General features: G+C 52.4%; 10 protein-coding genes across 10 annotated transcripts; 3 read left to right on the forward strand and 7 right to left on the reverse strand.

Moving 5' to 3' along the window:
• Positions 1 to 1,409: 1,409 nt before the first annotated feature.
• P170DRAFT_466674 (uncharacterized protein) lies at positions 1,410 to 2,695 on the reverse strand. The gene is made up of 3 exons (XM_024852435.1): positions 2,294 to 2,695; positions 2,018 to 2,216; positions 1,410 to 1,945 (listed from the first exon to the last, which is right to left on the reverse strand). Exons 1-3 carry the CDS (start codon positions 2,563 to 2,565, stop codon positions 1,592 to 1,594), a joined length of 825 nt encoding a protein of 274 aa, XP_024702723.1. The 5' UTR covers positions 2,566 to 2,695; the 3' UTR covers positions 1,410 to 1,591.
• A 180-nt stretch (positions 2,696 to 2,875) lies between these two features.
• On the reverse strand, positions 2,876 to 4,332 carry P170DRAFT_439085 (NAD-dependent epimerase/dehydratase family protein). The gene has a single exon (XM_024849757.1). It carries the CDS (start codon positions 4,006 to 4,008, stop codon positions 3,049 to 3,051), a length of 960 nt encoding a protein of 319 aa, XP_024702724.1. The 5' UTR covers positions 4,009 to 4,332; the 3' UTR covers positions 2,876 to 3,048.
• A 190-nt stretch (positions 4,333 to 4,522) lies between these two features.
• Positions 4,523 to 6,134, reverse strand: P170DRAFT_363016 (translation initiation factor eIF-2B subunit family protein; the record flags this gene model as incomplete). The annotated part of the gene is made up of 2 exons (XM_024844549.1): positions 4,523 to 5,939; positions 6,001 to 6,134. 2 exons carry the CDS (start codon positions 6,132 to 6,134, stop codon positions 4,523 to 4,525), a joined length of 1,551 nt encoding a protein of 516 aa, XP_024702725.1.
• A 414-nt stretch (positions 6,135 to 6,548) lies between these two features.
• Positions 6,549 to 7,126, forward strand: P170DRAFT_478272 (GFA family protein; the record flags this gene model as incomplete). Its single annotated transcript, XM_024853546.1, has 4 exons — positions 6,549 to 6,656; positions 6,712 to 6,873; positions 6,929 to 7,049; positions 7,095 to 7,126. The coding sequence occupies 4 exons, from the start codon at positions 6,549 to 6,551 to the stop codon at positions 7,124 to 7,126; spliced, it is 423 nt and encodes a 140-aa protein (XP_024702726.1).
• Positions 7,127 to 7,279: 153 nt separating this feature from the next.
• Positions 7,280 to 8,533, reverse strand: P170DRAFT_439090 (uncharacterized protein). Its single transcript, XM_024849758.1, has 2 exons — positions 8,193 to 8,533; positions 7,280 to 8,128 (listed from the first exon to the last, which is right to left on the reverse strand). The coding sequence occupies exon 2, from the start codon at positions 8,068 to 8,070 to the stop codon at positions 7,600 to 7,602; it is 471 nt and encodes a 156-aa protein (XP_024702727.1). The 5' UTR covers positions 8,071 to 8,128; positions 8,193 to 8,533; the 3' UTR covers positions 7,280 to 7,599.
• A 2,052-nt stretch (positions 8,534 to 10,585) lies between these two features.
• P170DRAFT_512027 (uncharacterized protein) lies at positions 10,586 to 11,438 on the forward strand (the record flags this gene model as incomplete). Its single annotated transcript, XM_024854951.1, has 2 exons — positions 10,586 to 10,820; positions 10,891 to 11,438. 2 exons carry the CDS (start codon positions 10,586 to 10,588, stop codon positions 11,436 to 11,438), a joined length of 783 nt encoding a protein of 260 aa, XP_024702728.1.
• A 140-nt stretch (positions 11,439 to 11,578) lies between these two features.
• Positions 11,579 to 12,815, reverse strand: P170DRAFT_512028 (uncharacterized protein). The gene is made up of 4 exons (XM_024854952.1): positions 12,709 to 12,815; positions 12,409 to 12,653; positions 12,009 to 12,364; positions 11,579 to 11,954 (listed from the first exon to the last, which is right to left on the reverse strand). Exons 1-4 carry the CDS (start codon positions 12,796 to 12,798, stop codon positions 11,710 to 11,712), a joined length of 936 nt encoding a protein of 311 aa, XP_024702729.1. The 5' UTR covers positions 12,799 to 12,815; the 3' UTR covers positions 11,579 to 11,709.
• A 313-nt stretch (positions 12,816 to 13,128) lies between these two features.
• On the reverse strand, positions 13,129 to 14,569 carry P170DRAFT_457716 (glycerate kinase family protein; the record flags this gene model as incomplete). Its single annotated transcript, XM_024851736.1, has 2 exons — positions 13,379 to 14,569; positions 13,129 to 13,221 (listed from the first exon to the last, which is right to left on the reverse strand). The coding sequence occupies exons 1-2, from the start codon at positions 14,507 to 14,509 to the stop codon at positions 13,129 to 13,131; spliced, it is 1,224 nt and encodes a 407-aa protein (XP_024702730.1). The 5' UTR covers positions 14,510 to 14,569.
• Positions 14,570 to 15,255: 686 nt separating this feature from the next.
• P170DRAFT_413366 (MFS transporter) lies at positions 15,256 to 17,199 on the forward strand. Its single transcript, XM_024846974.1, has 6 exons — positions 15,256 to 15,389; positions 15,437 to 15,826; positions 15,876 to 15,981; positions 16,053 to 16,371; positions 16,429 to 16,558; positions 16,612 to 17,199. The coding sequence occupies exons 1-6, from the start codon at positions 15,288 to 15,290 to the stop codon at positions 17,056 to 17,058; spliced, it is 1,494 nt and encodes a 497-aa protein (XP_024702731.1). The 5' UTR covers positions 15,256 to 15,287; the 3' UTR covers positions 17,059 to 17,199.
• A 1,236-nt stretch (positions 17,200 to 18,435) lies between these two features.
• P170DRAFT_478278 (cupredoxin domain-containing protein) lies at positions 18,436 to 18,855 on the reverse strand (the record flags this gene model as incomplete). Its single annotated transcript, XM_024853547.1, has 1 exon — positions 18,436 to 18,855. The coding sequence occupies one exon, from the start codon at positions 18,853 to 18,855 to the stop codon at positions 18,436 to 18,438; it is 420 nt and encodes a 139-aa protein (XP_024702732.1).
• Positions 18,856 to 18,940: the final 85 nt, after the last annotated feature.

Here is an 18,940-nt window from a genome sequence, read left to right on the forward strand (position 1 = left end):
CCTTCCAGCTTTCGTATTCATTTAGCTTCATCTATGCTAGATGCTGGGATATTGTAGTGCAGCGATTCCCAGAAGGTCTCTCTGAAAATTCTAGGCTTTCTGCGGTATTTGCTAATTGGATAGATTGCTCCGAGCCGGACTGGCACCAATATTGTCCGGTAGGTCACGACTTGAATTAAAGTCGGGCAAATACATTTGAAAGAGATATGGTCGAGCCTTCACAGCCCAAAGGCGTGGTACAAGTATTAAATTCGTCTGACACGAAAAACTTTTATACAGCTCGTGTGCATCCAGAGCCCCGCAATAATCAGCACAGAGCCGGATGTATTCTTTTGCCTCCCAGTTGGAATCGTGCAATTCATTGTTGCGCTTCCTTCCGCCGGTGTCAAAATTCCCACACCTCGCGAGGCTAGCGAACCACCTGCTTGAGTACTCGCCTCCTCTGTGTTTTGACATCCGTTACAGAAGCGTGTCTTGAGCTTTCTTCCTGAAGAAGGTTCCCGTGAACTGATGATGTCCAGCCCGCCAATCATCGTTTCCTGACGTTTCTTCCACTGTGTGATGAAGCAGAGCATTTTGGTACTAGAGTCTCCTGGCCCCCTCCTTTTCCTTCTCAAGCGGCTTTAACCTCCGTCGGTGGGACTCAATCTGAAAGACGTCAAGTCGAACAGCTGCATGACATATACATCCGCACCCATGAATGGAGTCAAAAGGATAACTCTCTCGAAGGGCGAGTCCAGCTGCCCGCGTCTCGCGTGCCAAATATCTGGGCTAGGGAGAGTATAACACGAACGAAAATCATGAATTGTCAATGGATCTCGAAAACACACTCTACGGTCCTGGACCCCGGGGATGGAATAGTGACAGTGTTCTTGTCGTGCCAAACAGCACCCACAAACACAAGACATTATGTTGGAAGGGTCATTCAGATATCAATATACACCACCGCCAAAGCAGTATCGTACCGTGGATCAACACCCTTCTCACTCGATGACAGATATTCTGAGATTCGATGGAAGTCGTCTAGAGGGTCTGGTAAGCAACCCTGATCCATGAGCTTATGTTCAATTCCTGAGGTAAATCCGCGATTATCAGATGCATCCAATGGTCGCATTTTATCTGGGCATTTCTTTGGCTTCAGTCCCCGTACGCTTTGAGGGGACTTGATAGGGAATGTTACGGGAACTGAGAGGCAAGAAACACTGCGGTTCAAAATTACTCAAACTCTCCAAGCGTTCGAACTACTCTCTGATAGTAATGACATGTCGTCGTTGAAGGTGTATTGTTGTCTTTCTTTCCCTCCTATCGTCCTGTTTTCATTTTCTGCTCTTATCCCAAATGACTTGCGAGACAGAATCCCCGGATGACCCTTTACCTTTCATTAGTTGGCAGCAAACAGCATTGAATCTAGGTATATTCACACGACTTGACTGAAATTTACACTCCGAAAAATGGTAAGCATCACAACGCCCACCAAATGCGAACCAAGCTCTTAACCCTCATTAGGCATCGTATGCGTAGAAGAGGCCACTCGGCATTAAGTACCAACTATATAAACATTTCCGTTCTATGAATCTACACTATTCCGCCATCAAGAAGGCAACTCAGTAAGCTGCTGCTTCTGGTTCCCACTTGTCTCTAGCTCTCTGGGTATGTACTGATGACCGTGAGCTGGCTGTACGGGCTGCACATACGGCTGGTAGGGCATAGCTGAGGCCGCCCTCGCCGCATCTGCGGCTTTCTTTCGTCGATACCAGAACCATCCCATGGCGGCTATTATGATCACGCCGGCGGCGGCTCCGACCCCTATCCCTGCCGATGCGCCTGCGCTGAGGGAAGATGACGAGGTATCAGGTTCGGAGGATGCGGTCGACGAGGATGTCGCAGACGAGGTGGAGGATGTGTGGGTAGTGGTCGCAGTGGCGAGGTCCCCGGTTGTTGCCGTCTAGTTGATGTGCCAGATCGTATAAGCACTCGGGATATCAATGTAGATCAGGACTCGTAAAGGGTAACGTACCGGCGTCACGAATAATACTCCTAGCGCATACAGATGAAGGCCCGGCTTCTGCGTCACCATGTCAACGTTTATCGTGTTCGATACGAAATCTGTCAACGTCGCCGGCACCGTTCGCGTCTTGGTGTATTGTAATCTGCAGGGGAAGTAGGAGCCATGCGCTTTTTGAGTCTCTGATACTGCGCACGTGAAGCGGTGATTACTAGAACCGGTCGATTGGAGAGGGTTAGCGATATCTCAGGGCACGATTTGAAGTTGTTCGGAGGAATGGAGACCTACTCCGGACAACACGTCACTGTCTCTCGTTCGTCACTGCCCTCGCATGAAGCACTCGTGTAGCTTGGTGGACAGTTCGTCCCGACATACACGTCCGACGCAGCCCAGGTCGGCGGAAAGCAATCGGTCGTCTGCGAGGGCCCACCCAGCACGGTGCGGTTGTCATTCTTGTGATCGGGCCAGAACCATAGCCAGTAGTCCTCCTTGCGCAGGCAGCCCGCCTTGGACGGAGACCAGTCCGGAGGGATAGAGTATTGAGGGGCTTCGGTGGTCATTTTGTGGTATGGACGCCGGCGACGAGCGCGGATCAATAGGGTTCGGAGAAAGGGGCGGAGAAGAGTTGAATGAGAAAACCTCAGAAGTGCTAATGATTGCCGGCAACATTCTTCCAGCCGCACGTTGAGGGGATGGGGCCCTTTGCTTTTAGCCCCCACAGGGCTCGTGTCGTCAGGATGGTTGGGTTAGGCGGTTTAAGGGAAGCCCAAGAGTCTTGGGCGACGCCTTGCATGACTAGCTGCTTGGCAATTGCCGATGGTTTAGGACTACACGGGATATGTTTGAAGAACAGTGATGGGAATTGGATAGCGGGATATCATCAAGATTGTTCACCTTGAGCCAACTCTGGCCGAGATGAAGAATATGCAATAATTATGTATAGGGAGACATGCCGAAAGACGATTCTGCTAGGAGTCCGCATACTTACGCTGACAGAGACATGGAGTCAGACTTTAAAGCCCCCAACAATCAGTCTCACAGGTTTACTGCGAAGCCTGCCATGCCTTGACGAAGACTGCAACGTTCAACAGGAACTCGACGCGCTTTGGTTCCCAGCCCAACACAATCCTGGCATGAGAAGCATTCGTGTTGCAGATTAAACTGAGAGCCTCCAAAAAGGGGTTGCCGTGAGTGCCGGTATACTCCAGCGGCGCCTTCACTTCCAGCACTGCCTTCGCAGCTTCCATGATCTCGACCACGGAAAGGGTCTCGGTAACAAGGTCAAACACGGGCCATGATCCCAACCGGCCGTCGAGACGGTCGATGATTGAGCGAATGGCAGCCGCCGCATCGTCGACATGAACAATACCGGTTCGCGCAGCCCTATCAGCGGGCACCTGGACTGTGGCGGTGTTGTCCGTTTGGCGAGCTTCCAACAGAACACGCCACCAAGTATCGAACACCCACGAGCTGCGGCCGTACAGAGCACCGGGTCTGGCAATCGCCACGTCCAACGTATCGCGGGCGGCAAGAATGGCTTGTTCGTGAGCCGGTCGCCACGCCACCGCCGTCGCAGGCTTGCCGGCGGATAACTTGCTGCCGACCGGAGCAAGGTCGCTGACACGGGTGGCAGGAGACCCGTGGACCCAAGTTCCAGAAATGTAGACGAAGCCGAGTTTGGGAGAGATGATATTTTCCTTTGCGAGAGCCTCCTGCCGAGCTTTGGATGCGTTTACAACTCCGGCCAGTATCTGGCCCGACTGCTCGTAGGCGGACGACGCATCTACCACGATGTCGATCGAGTTTGTAGCGATGAATTCGGATAGAGCCTCAGAGTTTGTGATGTCCTGTTCGACTGGGGAGACTTCGTTCACCAGCAGTGTCTTCGCCTTTTCGGGGCTCCTTGCAGTGCCCCAGACTGTATAGGCACCTGTCTGCAGCAATGACTTGGCGAGAGAAAGGCCAAGATAGCCGGTTGCGCCGACGATGAGAACGTTCGGCATTTTCTATGCGATGTGTGAGCTTGAGGGATTCAAGAGGTAGCCAGAGAAGCTTCTGTCCAGAGGGCTGAGATGGTTGTTCATTATGCCCTGGATCTTGAGGCGTTCGGCCATCTTATACTCTTGCATGTTCCATCGTGTACACACCGGAGCCGGGTTGATCCCCGTTCGCGAGGATTCGTAACCGACGGTTTTGATCCAAGGCCATTTGTCTCTGGACTGCGATGACTGTCGGTGACCGATGAAAGACAAGAAGAGACTCCCATCCCCTCCAAAATCCAACGTTAAATCCGCTGCTGAGGTAAGCACGACAGGGGCAGGTGACCAATCATGTGCCGCACGGGATCTCCAGCCTTGGCGTCCGTGTCTTTTCTGTCGATCTCCGGCCGTAAATCCGCGTGGACGAAGTACTGTGTAGGACTGTGGTTCCTCTACCGGGCTCGAGCAATTCGTTTGTAAGATTCCATTGGTCGCCGATCCAGTCGATACTCCCTATGATGTCTATACAGGAACTCAGCTAAAGATCCCCGAAATATCGATCCGCCAACATCCCCAACTGCGTCGACTTTTCCCGTATGGTCTCGACATCCAGGATCCCATCCTCACAGACAAAGGCATCAACCAGACTGGATGGCACCCATTCGAAGTACACGTTCTTTACCTCGACGACATTGCGGTCCATCCCGTCTTGAAGAATCTTCATGCCCTTGATGCCGTCGTTTTTCCAAGTATGAACCACCTCTCTCGGTCCGTTGTCTTCGTGTGTATCGTCATCGATTAGACCGCATGTCCCGTTGATCTTCTCGAGGCCGCTGAGCACGACCACTTGAGCCTTTGAGGTGATGTGCTTCACGCTGAGGACGACGGGCAAAGAGCCGGTTTTGTTGCTGACGCCTTTACGTGCGGAGATCCGGTCGGCGCCGAGGAGAAGGATCTCCGCATCTTGTGCAGCCAGAGCGGCCGATGCGTCGGTGTAGACTTTGATGTTGAGTTGTTTGTCAGTACCTTCGAATTGGGACTTGAATTGACAGAGGACCGAGGAGGCAATGCTGGCGCCTTCGAAGAGCGGTCGGGACTCCAGGACCCGGAGCTCAAGGGTGTGAACATCAAGCGCTGCGAAGGCATTCAGAATACTGTCTCGAATCGTCGAGCTAGCCGACATGGTGAGAATAGTGATCTGCTCTCTCTTCCCGTCAGCCAGAAACTTCGACCTCAGGTACTCCGTGAAAGACTCCATGATTCGTCCCGTATTCGCGGTACGTCTCGTCACCTGGAAGTCCATCATCGCGAGGATCCGATCCCACTTCAGCTCCTGATCCGTTTTCTGACTCACGACGTCCTCCATCTCGGTCAGCACCGATAAGACGGCGTTCAGGATCGCCGCAGCCATACTCTCGCGCCCATTTTTGACCAAGTGCCAGGCGACCATCCGCACCGAGCTCCACCAGCTCTCGTCGAGTCCGTTGCGCGTGTGCATGATAAAATCGCGGAACACGGCCAATGCGATAGCTGTCAGCTCGTTCGCGCCGCTTTCGTGGTCCGATCGCAGTCGTTCCAGGCCGGTCGCCAGGGCCTTCCCGGCTCGCGGGTTGAGCGAGCCTTCGAACCAGACTCGATGGAGGGATTCCATGAGTCGGGGGACTCCTCCGAAGCTTTCATCGTCCGACACCGCTCGCGGGTCGTGCCATTCCCATCCCTCGTGCTCCCAGTCAATCTTAATGGCGCTTTCGGCATCGGCGAGTCGGAAAGCGAACGGGTGGATCGTCCATTCTCGGTTGACGGACGGATCGCTGAAGGTAAACGGTTTACCGGTTCGCCAGAGGGATAGAGACGACGGGGTCAGGGTCGTTTCTTCTTGGAGCTCGCGCCAGGCGGCTGTGAGGGGATCCTTGTCTTTGCGACTGATGGTGCCGGAGATGGGAGCTAGATGGTGTCTTGATGAAGTGTTAATTCAGTGGCCTGGGGACTATGGGGGGCTGAAAGGGAATGGCCTACTTGTAGGTGTTTACCTTGTCGCTGCGACGAAAGAGTGCAACGACAGGCTCGTTCGGTTGACTTGGTGGGAAATGGAAGATGAACGAAGATACGACATCCCTATGCTCAAGCGTTGATGGACTATTCGTTGCCATTATAGTGTGAAACAAGCGATATAATCACGATATCGAATACTAGGCAGTTCGTTGTGCGTAGATGCGAGAAACTCAAGAGTCCAGGCTATCAACAAACCCTCAGAAATCCATAACTCTAATAGACTCACGGAGCAGAAGAGGGGAAGCTCCGCTCGGGGACGATCAGGTCATCCAACGACGGCCCGCCATTGGCAATTTGCCTTCGTGGCGTTTCTTCACGCAGAGAACAGTCTGGTTTCAGGCGAAGTCGGTGGGACGAGATCCGCGGGATTTGAACGGCCACAACGCCATGACGTCAGGCTCGCATCAGTCCACGACATCCTGATATCAACGCCTTGCGACCGGCCATTATTTACGACTGGTTCGATAACTTGTCGCTGAAGGTGATGATCTGGGTCATTGAATTCTACCACCATGCCAACCTATACGGGTTCGTGCTACTGTCGGGCAATCGAGTATGAGTTGGAGTTGTCCTCGCCGGATGACGCACGCACGTCGCTCTGCCATTGTCGCAATTGCAAGGTAAGCTTGTCGCTATTACCAGCAAGACAGATACCCTAAGATGACCGTGATTCAGAAAGCCTTCGGAACCAATTACGGTCTCACAGCGAAGATCCCTAAAGACGCCATCCGCATCGTCCGCGGGACGCCCAAAGAACATGCGGCAGACAACGGGTCCGGGGTCGTGATTCACCGGGAGTTTTGTGCAGAGTGTGGCAGTTTCATTCTGGAATATGGGGTAGGCTGGGTCACTGCCATGGATGACAACAATGGTGTTTAATTCGCGTGTCCAGGATGCCGTCAAGGAGCAGTCCCGCTACCTCTGCGTTGGATCCTTGGACGACCCGGAGGCTTTGCCCCCAAAGGGGGAGTTCTTCTGCAGCTCGAGGGCCAGCTGGATGCCTGTGGTTCCTGGTAAGTTGCTGGTTGTTGGGGTGGCGATGGTTAATTCTTCCCCAGGGGTTTTTCACAAGCAGCAGGTGAAAACATAGTCAATCAGGTGTCTGTGATTCGTGTCCTGGTCAGTATACCCAGCTTGGCGACTTTGCGACCGAGGAAGAGTCCCACTCACTATGTGTAGGATGGCTGCGACCGAGCGGCGGGCTCATGCATGCTTCCTTATCGATACAAGATAGTCAGACCACATCTAGAAATGGCTTGTGGATAGTTGAGTCACAGTTCTGCCTGTCGTCAAGGCTTCTAACCGACAATTTACCCAACATGGAGAGAGCCATGTAATAAGTGGAAGCGATTGGGACATTTACAAAAGAGCAACGCAGTCGCCACCAAAATCAAACACCCCGTGATTAGTCGCTTCTAAGCTAGCAAAGAAGAAATATGTGCAGGTAGAAAATGACGAGGAGAAAAGCCACCAGCGGCCGTTCATGACGCCATCCGGGGAGGGCCCTGGCATAGCGCGACGATACCCGAGCTCAATCGCGATCATCGCGATTCGATCATCTACTCATCCGCTCGCCCCGACCGACGCTCTCGGTCGCGTCGGATGCGACGATGCAGGTTGCTTGGGCCGCCGGATGGTCTTCGGCAAGGGGGCCACGTAGAAGCACAGGATTTGCTGGTCGAGACAGTGGGCGCATCGCGGTCGCTGGCGATCGCATGTCACTCCCCACGCTTGGCAGGCCTTGCAGGGATAATTCTCCCGCTCGGCGATTTGTTCCTGCGGGGGTTCATCGTTGGGGATGTAACGCGGCGTCGTGTCGCCAGCGGGCTTGCCAGGCGCCAGACTGTAGTTTGGGTCATTTCCCCGTCGAGCAGCATTCTGGACGGTGGACTGCGATTCGGAGGGCACGGCGGTCCAGCTGGACCAGAGCCACTGCGAAAAGCGCCGGAAGACGCAGGTGCTCTCGAGCGATCGGCTGCGGAGGATGTTGCAGGATCCGCGCGATTCCGCGGTCTGCATCGGATGGTCGGTCATGACAAGCAGGTCGGAGAGGATGGTGATATGGACTTGGTATTGTTTTCTTGTCCTTTAACTAGAGGCAGCCGTTAGCTTCCAGGATTAGCGGCGGTGACGTCGGGGGTCTCCGGGGTCCTCACCAGTGGCCAACTAGACTTGACCCAAGGCTGTAGACTCGAACAGTGAATCAGGATGGTTCTGAAGGTAGGTGTATGGGAAAGGGAGAGGCGCGATAAAACCAAAAGGAAAACAAACGTGCGGCAAGAAGGAACCAGCCCGTTGTAATATGGACGCATCACCCAACACGACCCAAGCTCGTGTCGATCAAGGCCCCGGAACGCGTCCAGAGGAATCGGTCGGAGAAGACAAACGCCAGAGGAACAAAGGGATCCCAAGGAAAAGAGAGAAAAGGTGGATTCCCCGCAGCCGCTGGAATGCGCGTGCCAGCGCATCTCAGGCACCCAGTCTGGACTGGCTCCGGCCGGATGAGATCGCCATTACATCAGACAGAAACAGGGAATCCTCATGCTATGCGCCCATCCTCAAAGTGAGGGGGCTGAAGCCCCAGGAGCAGAGATCGCATCAATCGTCTGCGCCAAATGGGCTTGGGCCTCGGGTCTTGCATTGTCCCACCAATTAACCTACTTCGCTCGTGAGAACTGTACCTACAGGCCACTTTGTAAGGCGACTGGAGTATCAGCTCATTGCCAACCACCGGTGTAACTTCTTCTCCTTTTTGTGAGCTGGCACACCGGCGGAGTTTACCTCCACATTCCACCTGTCAGGGGCCCTGACAACTCTCCAGACTGGAGCGGATAGACCCATAGGACCAAAGCATGAATCTCTGTCAATCCAGGTCGAGTCTCAAAATTGCAGGTTGTTCAAAGAGAGTTCTGTTCCATTCAAGGTTCGCCTCGAACGCCGCGAGGTAACACACGCATCCATTCATTATTGAGAGACGAACCATCCCAGGTCGTACACCGACTATCGTGCTCCAATAGAATTACCCCAAAATTTCAATCCCCTCCGGACTGCTGTCGGATCGTGGACAACTGCTCTTTCTAGGACGACGGCAGGTTGAGGTTTCATCTGATTCCTTGACTCGGTTGGCTTATCCTAGGAAGGCTGGTCATATGACTGGCCTGAAGTGCTTGGGTTATTGGTCAAATATGAGTCAGTAAGCCAACTTGTGATGTTTTATCTTCATGGGGTGGAATCGTGTAGCCAAAATATATATCCGTCGGGAGTAGGAAAATGTCTACATCGAGGTATTCTTGGTCTAACCTGGTTGAAACAATTTGTACAACGGCAAAACCAGAAGATTTCTTGGTTTTCCATTCGACCTTGATCCCAGTGTTGGTATCTGTTGTTTTTGTGCTTTTGGCCATCAACCGCAAGTTGTTGATCCCCGCTGGGTGGACCCGACAAGCTCCACCCGGTCTTGATATCACGACGATCAACTGTCTTTGCTCTTGGAGAGACGTCGGGTGTTCGCCATGGACAATAAATCCCCAACGCGGAGAATCCCCTCCGACCCTGGTGAACGGTCGATTTGGGAGCTCGACCGCCAATGTGCGCATCTGTAGGCTTCTAAAGCGGGCGTGGAGCGTGCGAGAGTCGGCAGGCCCTGGGGGCCAAAAGGATGTTTAGTCCAGATCATCCCATTGACCCACCGCGCAGATTCTGATTCCAAATCCAGGGATCTGCAGGATGCCGCGGATTCTTGCGAAATCTTTTGCCTATGAACGCCGCACGTGGTCCGTGGTGCAGCAGTAAGAAAGGCTTAGCTGTCGAGCGTTGGAAGGAGTTACTGCGTAGATCCCTATACTTTGATGACTTCAAACTGATGCCGAGGGATTATGGTTAGCGGACAATGCAAATCAAATCCATATTCCGTAGCCTGGATCCAAAATTGAGAGCTGTCAAGGTGGATCATGTGGATGGTTTCACCGGGCAAGGAGCATCTCGCAGTCCACTCCGCGGACTCCCTGCGAAGGAGACATTCGTCACTCCGGACTGTCCCTCGACTCCTACTCCGTCCGTCTTTGCTAATGTTCTGGTTCCGATGATCCAGGACCATAATCGGCAATTAGGCCAGGGCTGATCGGCGGAATATGCTTCCGTCTTCGTGTGATTCTGGACGGTTCAACGAGGATGCTCGACAAACTCGGCTGACGAGATCCACGCAAGCACCAGCTCGACAGCACGAACTATTGGCGGATGGCAAATTAGGTCTTTAAGGCATTCCGCGGACGTTTCGGCGGTGGCACCAGGCCGAGTTGCAGGGCCAATTGACATTTTCGACGGAGAAAGCCTCATATACTCAGGGGGCAGCGATCCTCGCCGGGGTCCATCGGGGTAAAATCACGCCCCCTTCCCCATCGACCGTCAACACTAAAAAACCAAGATCGCGCCCGCATCTTTATTTTTATTTCGGTTCTCTTCCCTTCCGATTCTTGGCTGTTGGCATAGTGGTCGCTCCTATTAATTGCTTATTTTCTTTTTATCGCCCGTTCTAATTTTAATCGTAATCATGTCGGACAAAGCGTGCTATGCCATGCATGCGGGCTCCATCGACAAAGTCAAAGTCGACGTGCCGTGTGGAGTGACGAACTCAACAAACGAACATGTCAATTGCTGCGTGCAGGGCGATTACTGCCTGAGCAACTCGATTTGTGTCCATGTCAGCGACAACGGGAACAAGGGGTATTACAATGCCGACTGCACGGACGAAACACTCCAGGATCCGGCATGTGGCACGCGATGCGGTAAGGCACTCTGGAATGCGCCCATTTCCCGCGGATGACAGCGCACTAACTGGCACTGGTACCTGTGCAGGCGGCCGACCACTATCAGATCTAATATGGAACTCGAATACCGGACACTGGGCTTGTTGCGGGTACAACAGCACGACGAAATCCCCCGATTGCTCGGATCCCAGCGGCGAGATATACCCGGGCCCGGCGCCTGATCAGCTGGCGACGATACAATACCTTCCCATCCACGGATCCCCGACATATGCGACGGGGGCCTCGACGGCATCGGCCACGGGGACGGGGACCTCAACGGCCATGGCAACTACAAATTCCCCCGCCGCATCGTCATCGGGACTGGGAGCCGGCGCAGCCGCGGGTATCGGCATCGGGGTTGGAGCTGGCGTTGTCATAATAGCTGCGGTCATCGCGTTGTGGTTCCTGAGGAAACGGAAACCCGCGCAATCCCAATTGATCCCGACGCCGTTTGGATACAATGGAATTCCGTCGCCCGCGGTCCAGCCGAACAATATGCAACCGGCATGGACTTATCCGCCACCGGAACAATACCAAATCCAGGAGTTGGGGAAGACAGAACCCGGGCCAAGGGAGTTGGATTCACGAGCTAAATAACATGCTCCGTTGAAGAAGGCACGCGGACGACGGGATGGTTGTTGACCAACCGAGCCGGAATCTGTGTGGTGTCATGAGGGTTCTGGAATTCTCCGAGGAAAGACGGACCATGGTTGGATTTGTATTATAAGAAAGATACCATTTTGTATATAAGAACTGCATATGATCAGAACCTCAAGCCATCGGGATATGAAGGAAATTCGTGATACATGGCCTTGAAAGTAGCCTTCTGTAAATTGGGTTCGGTGATATGATTCATACACCTGCATTCTTATTCCTTCCAGGCGTCGCGCATGAAGTCTCTCAGTTTCTTCGTGGAAATATCCGGGAATCGATCATTCAACCGGCCGATCTTGGGTAGATCAAACACCCCAGCGATCGTCAGACGGCTGACCAACACGGTCATCTCGTAGACTTCGTCTTCCGAGTACGGACATCCTGGCGGCATCTTGGGAACGGTGACTTTCCCTTCCTTGACCCTCTCGTGGCTGTCATACACCACCTTGAAATGCTTTCCTGTGGAGTGTCAGTACAAAGCTCACAGTTAAGGGTAATGTGGTCATCTCAGACCTTGGAGCTCCTGTCCTAATTGAATAATTTCATTATACGTGTACTCATCACCGACGACGACGCTGAATTCAGGCCAGTCCTTCACGTCAAGAAGTCGTGCTACGAAAGTTGCCATGTCTTCACTGTAAGTCATGCAGATCCTATCGTTCCCGTCGCCGGGGATAGCAGCCTCGCAATTGGCGATGTCTGTGCCGAAGGCTGAGGGCTGAAGATTGGTCTGGATGACTTTCTCGGGATTCATTCCCCAGTAGTCCATGAAGAAGCCGGGGATTACCCGAGTGTACTGCAGATTAGTCTTCTGTAGCAGTTGGACGGCGTCTATGAAATGTTGGATGCTCGGGTCGATGGGGAGGAGGCTGTGATCATTAGCAGAAGGATTGACATTGAAAGGGAAGCATACTCATGGGTCTGAATGAAAGAGTACTCGCTCGGGATAAATCGCGTCGTGACGTTGGATTTGTCGGCAGCTTGGATTAGATTCAGCTGCGACTGGCTGGTTTCACCGTCATATATGGAAATGGCGGAGATGACAGTGTGCACGTCATGATCTTCCAGGGTTTTGCTCAATGACGAGATGTCATTATATTCCACTTGCACCTTTTTTCTGTCCTCGGGACTGTTGGTGTCCGATGGAGGCTCTGGTTTCTGGGGTACGTTAGCCGTACTCGGTGCATTCGAGATGAATATGATGGCAACACACGCTACGAGTTAAAATGATGACTTTCCCACTTAACTTGCTGACGATGGTCTTGCCGACACCACCGGTGCCTCCAGCTACTGCAATTGCCATTGTTTCGCAGAACGGAGAATACGCACACTGGAATGACGCTATGCATGAACTGTCCCACCTGCCGTAGACGGTTTGGCCCCAGGCACCAAGCCCGGTGGATGGTTGTTCCGGGGACCGAGCTGCCCGGCAGTATCGGGCGGTGGATGGCCCTGACCGCCCGAGCCGAACGGACTCCTTCGACCTGCGATCGCGGGAATTGCAAGAAACGCATTCTTTGATGAGTAATTCGACTCTCACAGTCCACCAAAAGCCGATATTCAAATTTTGAAAGGGAAGTGACATTGCCACGATAAATGTGCGTATCACTCTAGGCTATCTAGGATTAAAACATCATTCTGCCTCTGCCAGACGCCTGTATTCCCCCGAGCCCATACAATTTCTGTTATCATCCGGTCCAACCAGACCCATCTGGTCATGTGAAATCTGTGGTAGTTTAGAGTTTTGGTCAGCTGACCCCTCCGGTCACGGGACTCGGCACCCCCACTCCCGCGTCGGCCTCCCTCACGGCTTCTTTCATTCCCTGCGCGTCGCGTCCGCCCACATCGCCCCCGGCCAGACTTCTCCCAAGCATGCGCCCTACCACCACCATGCGCATGGCAGCCTCCGCACTCTCCGCCAGCAGTCGCTCAGTTTCCACGATCGCCTCGTCGAGCGTAGACGGTCGCTGCAGAATGGACGCGTATGCATTGATTCCAACTTCATAGTTGACTCGGGCGTCGTTCCCAATCGAACCCGCAAGCACAATCACGGGCCTGCCATGCTGTTTGGCACGCATGGCCACTTCGGCTGGGATTTTGCCTCTGGGGGTTTGGTCATCAATTCCGCCCTCCGCCGTGAATACTAAATCGCATTTGTCGAACAGATCGGCGATGTTGAAATATTGCATGATGGCTTCGTATCGTGGCCGCAGCGTCGCACCCAAGAGCATGAAGGCTGCCCCTAGCCCGCCGGATGCACCACTCCCAGGTGCATTTGATACTTCGACCCCGATGGATTGCTTGGCCACGAGGGCAAAAGTGTCCAACGATGCCGCTAACAATTCGGTCTGTTCTGGAGTGGCTCCCTTTTGAGGTCCGTATACGCGTGCCACGCCCAATGGTCCGCACAGGACATTTTTCCAGTTGCAGGCCACCTCGATGTCGACGGCCTGCAAGCCGGGATGCAACCCGCCAGCGTCGATCTTGGCAAGCGAGAGGAGAGATTGCCCACCGCTCGCTATGGGCAATTCTTTACCATCTCTATCGAGGAACCGTGCCCCCAGAGCTTGAAGCATGCCGACGCCTCCATCACTAACTCCAGAGTCACCGCACCCCACTATGATGCGCTCCACGCCGTCATCTAATGCCGCCGCTATCAGTTGTCCCACACCAAAGCTGGTCGTGACGCAGGGATTGCGACAGTCAAAAGGTACAAGGCTAAGTCCGGCAGCGGCAGCGATCTCAACCACTGCAGTCTTGAGGCCTTTGCCTCCTAGGACCCCGTAGAAAGACGGGATCGGTGTTCTGGCAGGACCCAGAATCTGGAGTGGGCAGATATGTCCTTCCGTTGCGGTAACAAGGGCATAGGCGAATCCCTCCCCGCCATCCGCCATAGGTACCTTCCGCACTGAGGTTGTGGGCATGGCACGCAAAATGCCATCCTGGATGCAGTCTGCGGCAGTATGCGGACTAATGCTACCTCTGAAGCCGGAAGGACAAACGAGTATTCTCATTGCGATAAACTTTGAATGACTCGGTGGATAATAGCAGTAAGAATAATCGAATTCGAGTGTCCAGTTTTGTTGAAAAGCACAGAAAGGCTAAACCAATAAACGTACGACCAGTAGATGATGAACAGAAAGTTGACATCCACGGGAGAGTGACGGTTTATATCACAGGCGACTCTTCCATAACGTGAATTCGCCAGTGTGCCTATAATACCTTCTCAATGACGTATATTCCAAAATGGGTAGCTTCAATAGACCTTACGAACACCAGGTTTGCTTCATCGGATTTCTCCCATGACGGCTCCCGGGGTACAATGAGGTCGCAGAAAGCACACTATACTGGTTGCATGATTAACCCTGAGAACTAGAGCACGGTTCTAAATTTAACTACGTGACTGCCTGATCTTTGATCGCGATCAGCCCATAGGGTTTTTCGGCTTGACCTTTGTCAAGACGTGGAGAACAGCGGTAGAATGTGCTAGATCCCTCGAATAGGTCGAGTAAGGCGGCACGCGAGTGAATTCTCTCGGGGATAACGTCACAGGGCTGGCTATCATCAGTTGCTGCCTGGGCTTGGCCGGCTAAGTCGAAATGATTGACAAGAGGAAGGGAAGTCTGCGAATCCGGAATATGCTAGGCGTTCGAATTTTAGGCAATTGGTTTTACGACATAAGCCCTGTAGGGCTCTGAAAAGGATAAAAATCCCCTGCTGAGACTTAAGATTTTGACGAGAAAATTTGATACGCGTGCTAGTTTCTCATGTTTAGTCGAAATTACATTTGCTATGGCTCCCATTTTTGAGCAGGACAACAAGCAAACCACATCTTTCTCGCCTAGAAGCAATGAGGGTGATATGGCCTCGAAATCGCCAAGTGACCCCAATCTTGTAAGAACTCAAATCATCCCACTGGGACTAGAGCTTACCTGGGCCAGGTTACCTGGAACGGTCCAGATGACCCCGATAATCCGCTGAATTGGAGTCGGGCCAACAAATGGACGGCGACTATCCTCGTCTCGTGTTTTACCTTCATCTCGCCAGTGTCTTCTACAATGGTGGCACCGGCACTCTCAACGATGGCAACCGAGTTCCATATCGGTTCCGGCATTGAGCAAAACCTACTCATGTCTATCTTTCTCCTTGCCTATGCTCTGGGTCCATTTATCATCGCACCCTTGTCTGAGATGTACGGGCGTGTGGTGGTATTACAGTCAGCGAATATGTTCTACCTTGTGTTCAACACCGTGTGTGGTTTTGCAACTTCCCGTGAGCAAATGCTTGCTTTTCGATTCTTGAGTGGATTCGGTGGCAGTGCACCGCAAGCGGTAGGGATACTTTGTCAACACGAGGTCATGTATTTACTGACTATCCCAGATCGGCGGGGGTGTCTTGAGCGATTGCTGGCACAAAGAGGAGCGGGGGGCAGCAACGGCACTTTACAGCGTGATGCCATTTTTAGGACCGGCAATCGGCCCAATCGGTATGTTGATCTAGAAATATCCCTGCGCCATGTCCGACGAGAACGGTAATGATCTGATTCCTCCCGTCCAGCGGGTGGCTACCTCACCCAATATCTATCATGGCGATGGATCTTCTGGATCGTCTCCATGGCAGATGCCACGATTCAGGTCCTCGCATTTCTTCTTCTGAGCGAGACCTATGCGCCTCGGATTCTGGCGATCCGAAAAGAGAGGCTGCAGCGCAGAACTGGCAATAGAAACCTGCATACGGAGTATGACAGCCCGGACCGCAGTTTTGGGCAGGTTCTGCGCAAGAATCTGGTCAGGCCGTTTATCATGCTTTTTACCCAGCCGGCTATCCAGGCTCTTGCCCTTTATCGGGGGTATCAGTACGGCCTGATGTACCTTGTGTAGGTGTTTACAGTTCTGCGTGTGGATCGCATATAGTCCTTACTGATCGGTTGCAGCCTTGCGTCTTTCCCGATGGTTTGGGAGGAAACGTATGAAGAGTCGAAAGGGACAGCGAGTTTGAACTATCTGTCTCTTGGTGTGGGATTTATCATTGGATTGCAGTTTTGCGGTCGGGTGCTTGACCGGGTACTGTTCCTTTTCCACCTTACTTGAATTTACAATCTAACAATAATCACCAGGTATACCTCCGTCTCAAGAAGCACTACAACCACGACGGTCGCCCCGAATTCCGCATCCCGCTGATGCTCCCTGGCGGACTCCTCGTCCCTATCGGCCTGTTCATCTACGGCTGGACTGCTGAATCCAGGACCCATTGGATAGTCCCTAACATTGGCGGAGCGATATTCGCCATCGGGCTTATCATCTCCTTCCAATGTGCGCAGACTTACGTGGTGGATGCCTACTCGAGGTACGCTGCCAGTGCGACCGGTGTGGCGGCATTTGTGCGCACGTTAGCGGGGTTTGCCTTTCCTTTGTTTGCGGACAGTCTGTATAGAAGGCTTGGTCTTGGGTGGGGGAATAGTTTGCTTGGGTTTGTGAGCCTGGGGTTGGGGATCGTTTCGCCCATCTTGCTGTGGTTTTATGGGGAGTGGTTGAGGGAGAAGAGTCCTTACTGCGCTGGATAAATCGGTTATCCTGGAAGGACACATGCAAGACAACGTGGGTGCCTCTTGTGTTTGAGTCTGAATAGCCCCTTGGTTTAGAACTAGCATGTCCTACCATATGGGTTCTTCTTTGTCATATAACTGACTAGATCTCTTTTCGACCGTGAAGCAATAATGATCTCATACTCCTGTTCTCCACTCAATTTCGCCAATTATAATCAATCAAACACCGTACGCAGGACCATGGTCTATCGGAAATATATTTAGAATCCGACTCCTGCACGCTATCCCTACAGGGTTCAGCAACGGGATGAAATTTAGTCGCATTGGCACGGCCGGGGCGAACAAATCAGGTATCAGAATATGCCGTGGCAGCCAGGCATCAGGATAATCAACTGCGAGGACGGGTGAGCCACTTGGACTGTCAATCGATATTTGGCTTCTATTCTTGGACGTCCTCGGGTCGGACTTGGCTGGTTTAGTTGATATGCCGATATCTTCGTCACATTAGGGTAGGTATGTCCACAATTGCTAAGATAGAACGTAAGTTGTCTACTGTACAACATACGAATAACATTCATGAAACAGACCGAATAAAGAGGCATGTTAAATAAAAAGTAGTCTCGTGCTCGTATAACCTTTTCCCGGTGTCTTTTACGGAGAATCCATAATGTCGGGCACAATAGGCCCTAGAGCCCTCTTAAAAACCGACCGAGAAGGAATGGCTTCTCTCTGCCTTGATCTACCGAATTTCTCTGCCGTAAGGCATATCCGAAATTCAAGTCCATGTAATATTTTGACTGAAGGCCAGAAAGAAACGAATCGGCTGTTAGACTCCGGGTTCCCGGGGGTATTTCGAGATATTGCTTTCCAGAGCCTCGCGTTCGGACGCCAATGTACAACCTAGGCGTTATGTTTCTGTTGCCTACTGCTTGCAATTACAAAAGCCTGAAAACTCGAAATGCTTCGGGCTTTGAGAATGTAGGGATCAAGGCGATTCCATCACAGCTTGGGCATAAATTACTGGGCCTTGAGTTGAAGATGGATGACCTCAATAGCAGGGATATCGTGAGCTTTCAATCAATTTAGGTGAATAGGAGATATGCAATCATAGCTACCCCACCTTTGCATTTACATCACAGCATAGGAAAAACCTCTAAAGGGAATAAAAACCTATACCAAGGCGATAGAGAGCCTATGATCGATATCTCTGGCAAAGACAGAAGGACAAGAAGAAGGATAGAGAGAAACAAAAGAAAAGGGAAAAGATCAACAAGAACGAAAAAGAGCAGCGGAAGAATTAACCAACAACAACAACTGCTAATACACCAGGATGAAGCATCGGAAAAACATCACCTATTCCAAACAAGTCCCGGGCTAGGAGGAAAGACAGAAGATCTACGAGTCACTTGCCATCGCCCGTTCTCGGAAGTCCGTAAACACCGTTTCGTTGATATTCACTGCAAACACCTCCCCATGTGCGCAATGGCTGGCACTGGTACCCGCGCCTTGCTTGCAGTAAAAGTACCGAGGCTCGTTAGACTCGAACGTGTAATCAAAAGGGTGCTGGTTGGGTAGGTTGTCCGGGTTTGCATTATTGAAGTCAGTGTCAATCAGGGCACCCGGCTTCTTCTGGCAAGGGTTGTCGAAGGTGGACTCGGTCAGGGTATGGTTGACCGCGAGGAAGTCAAAGTGCACACGACTACCTCGATCAACTTGCAACGTGGGAGGGTTGAAGCCACCTGTATTGCTTGGGCCTCCGACGATGACAGTTTGGATTGGATCTTTGGGGCCGGCAGCCACGACAGGACTGGGCATGGCTGAAGACGAAACGAAAAGAGCGAATGTGACAAGAAGGAAGAATTCCATCTTGGACAAGAAAGTTGATTGTATGGTTGTTATG

This window comes from Aspergillus steynii (assembly GCF_002849105.1).
Source record: "Aspergillus steynii IBT 23096 chromosome Unknown P170scaffold_6, whole genome shotgun sequence".
NCBI classification, from domain to species: domain Eukaryota; kingdom Fungi; phylum Ascomycota; class Eurotiomycetes; order Eurotiales; family Aspergillaceae; genus Aspergillus; species Aspergillus steynii.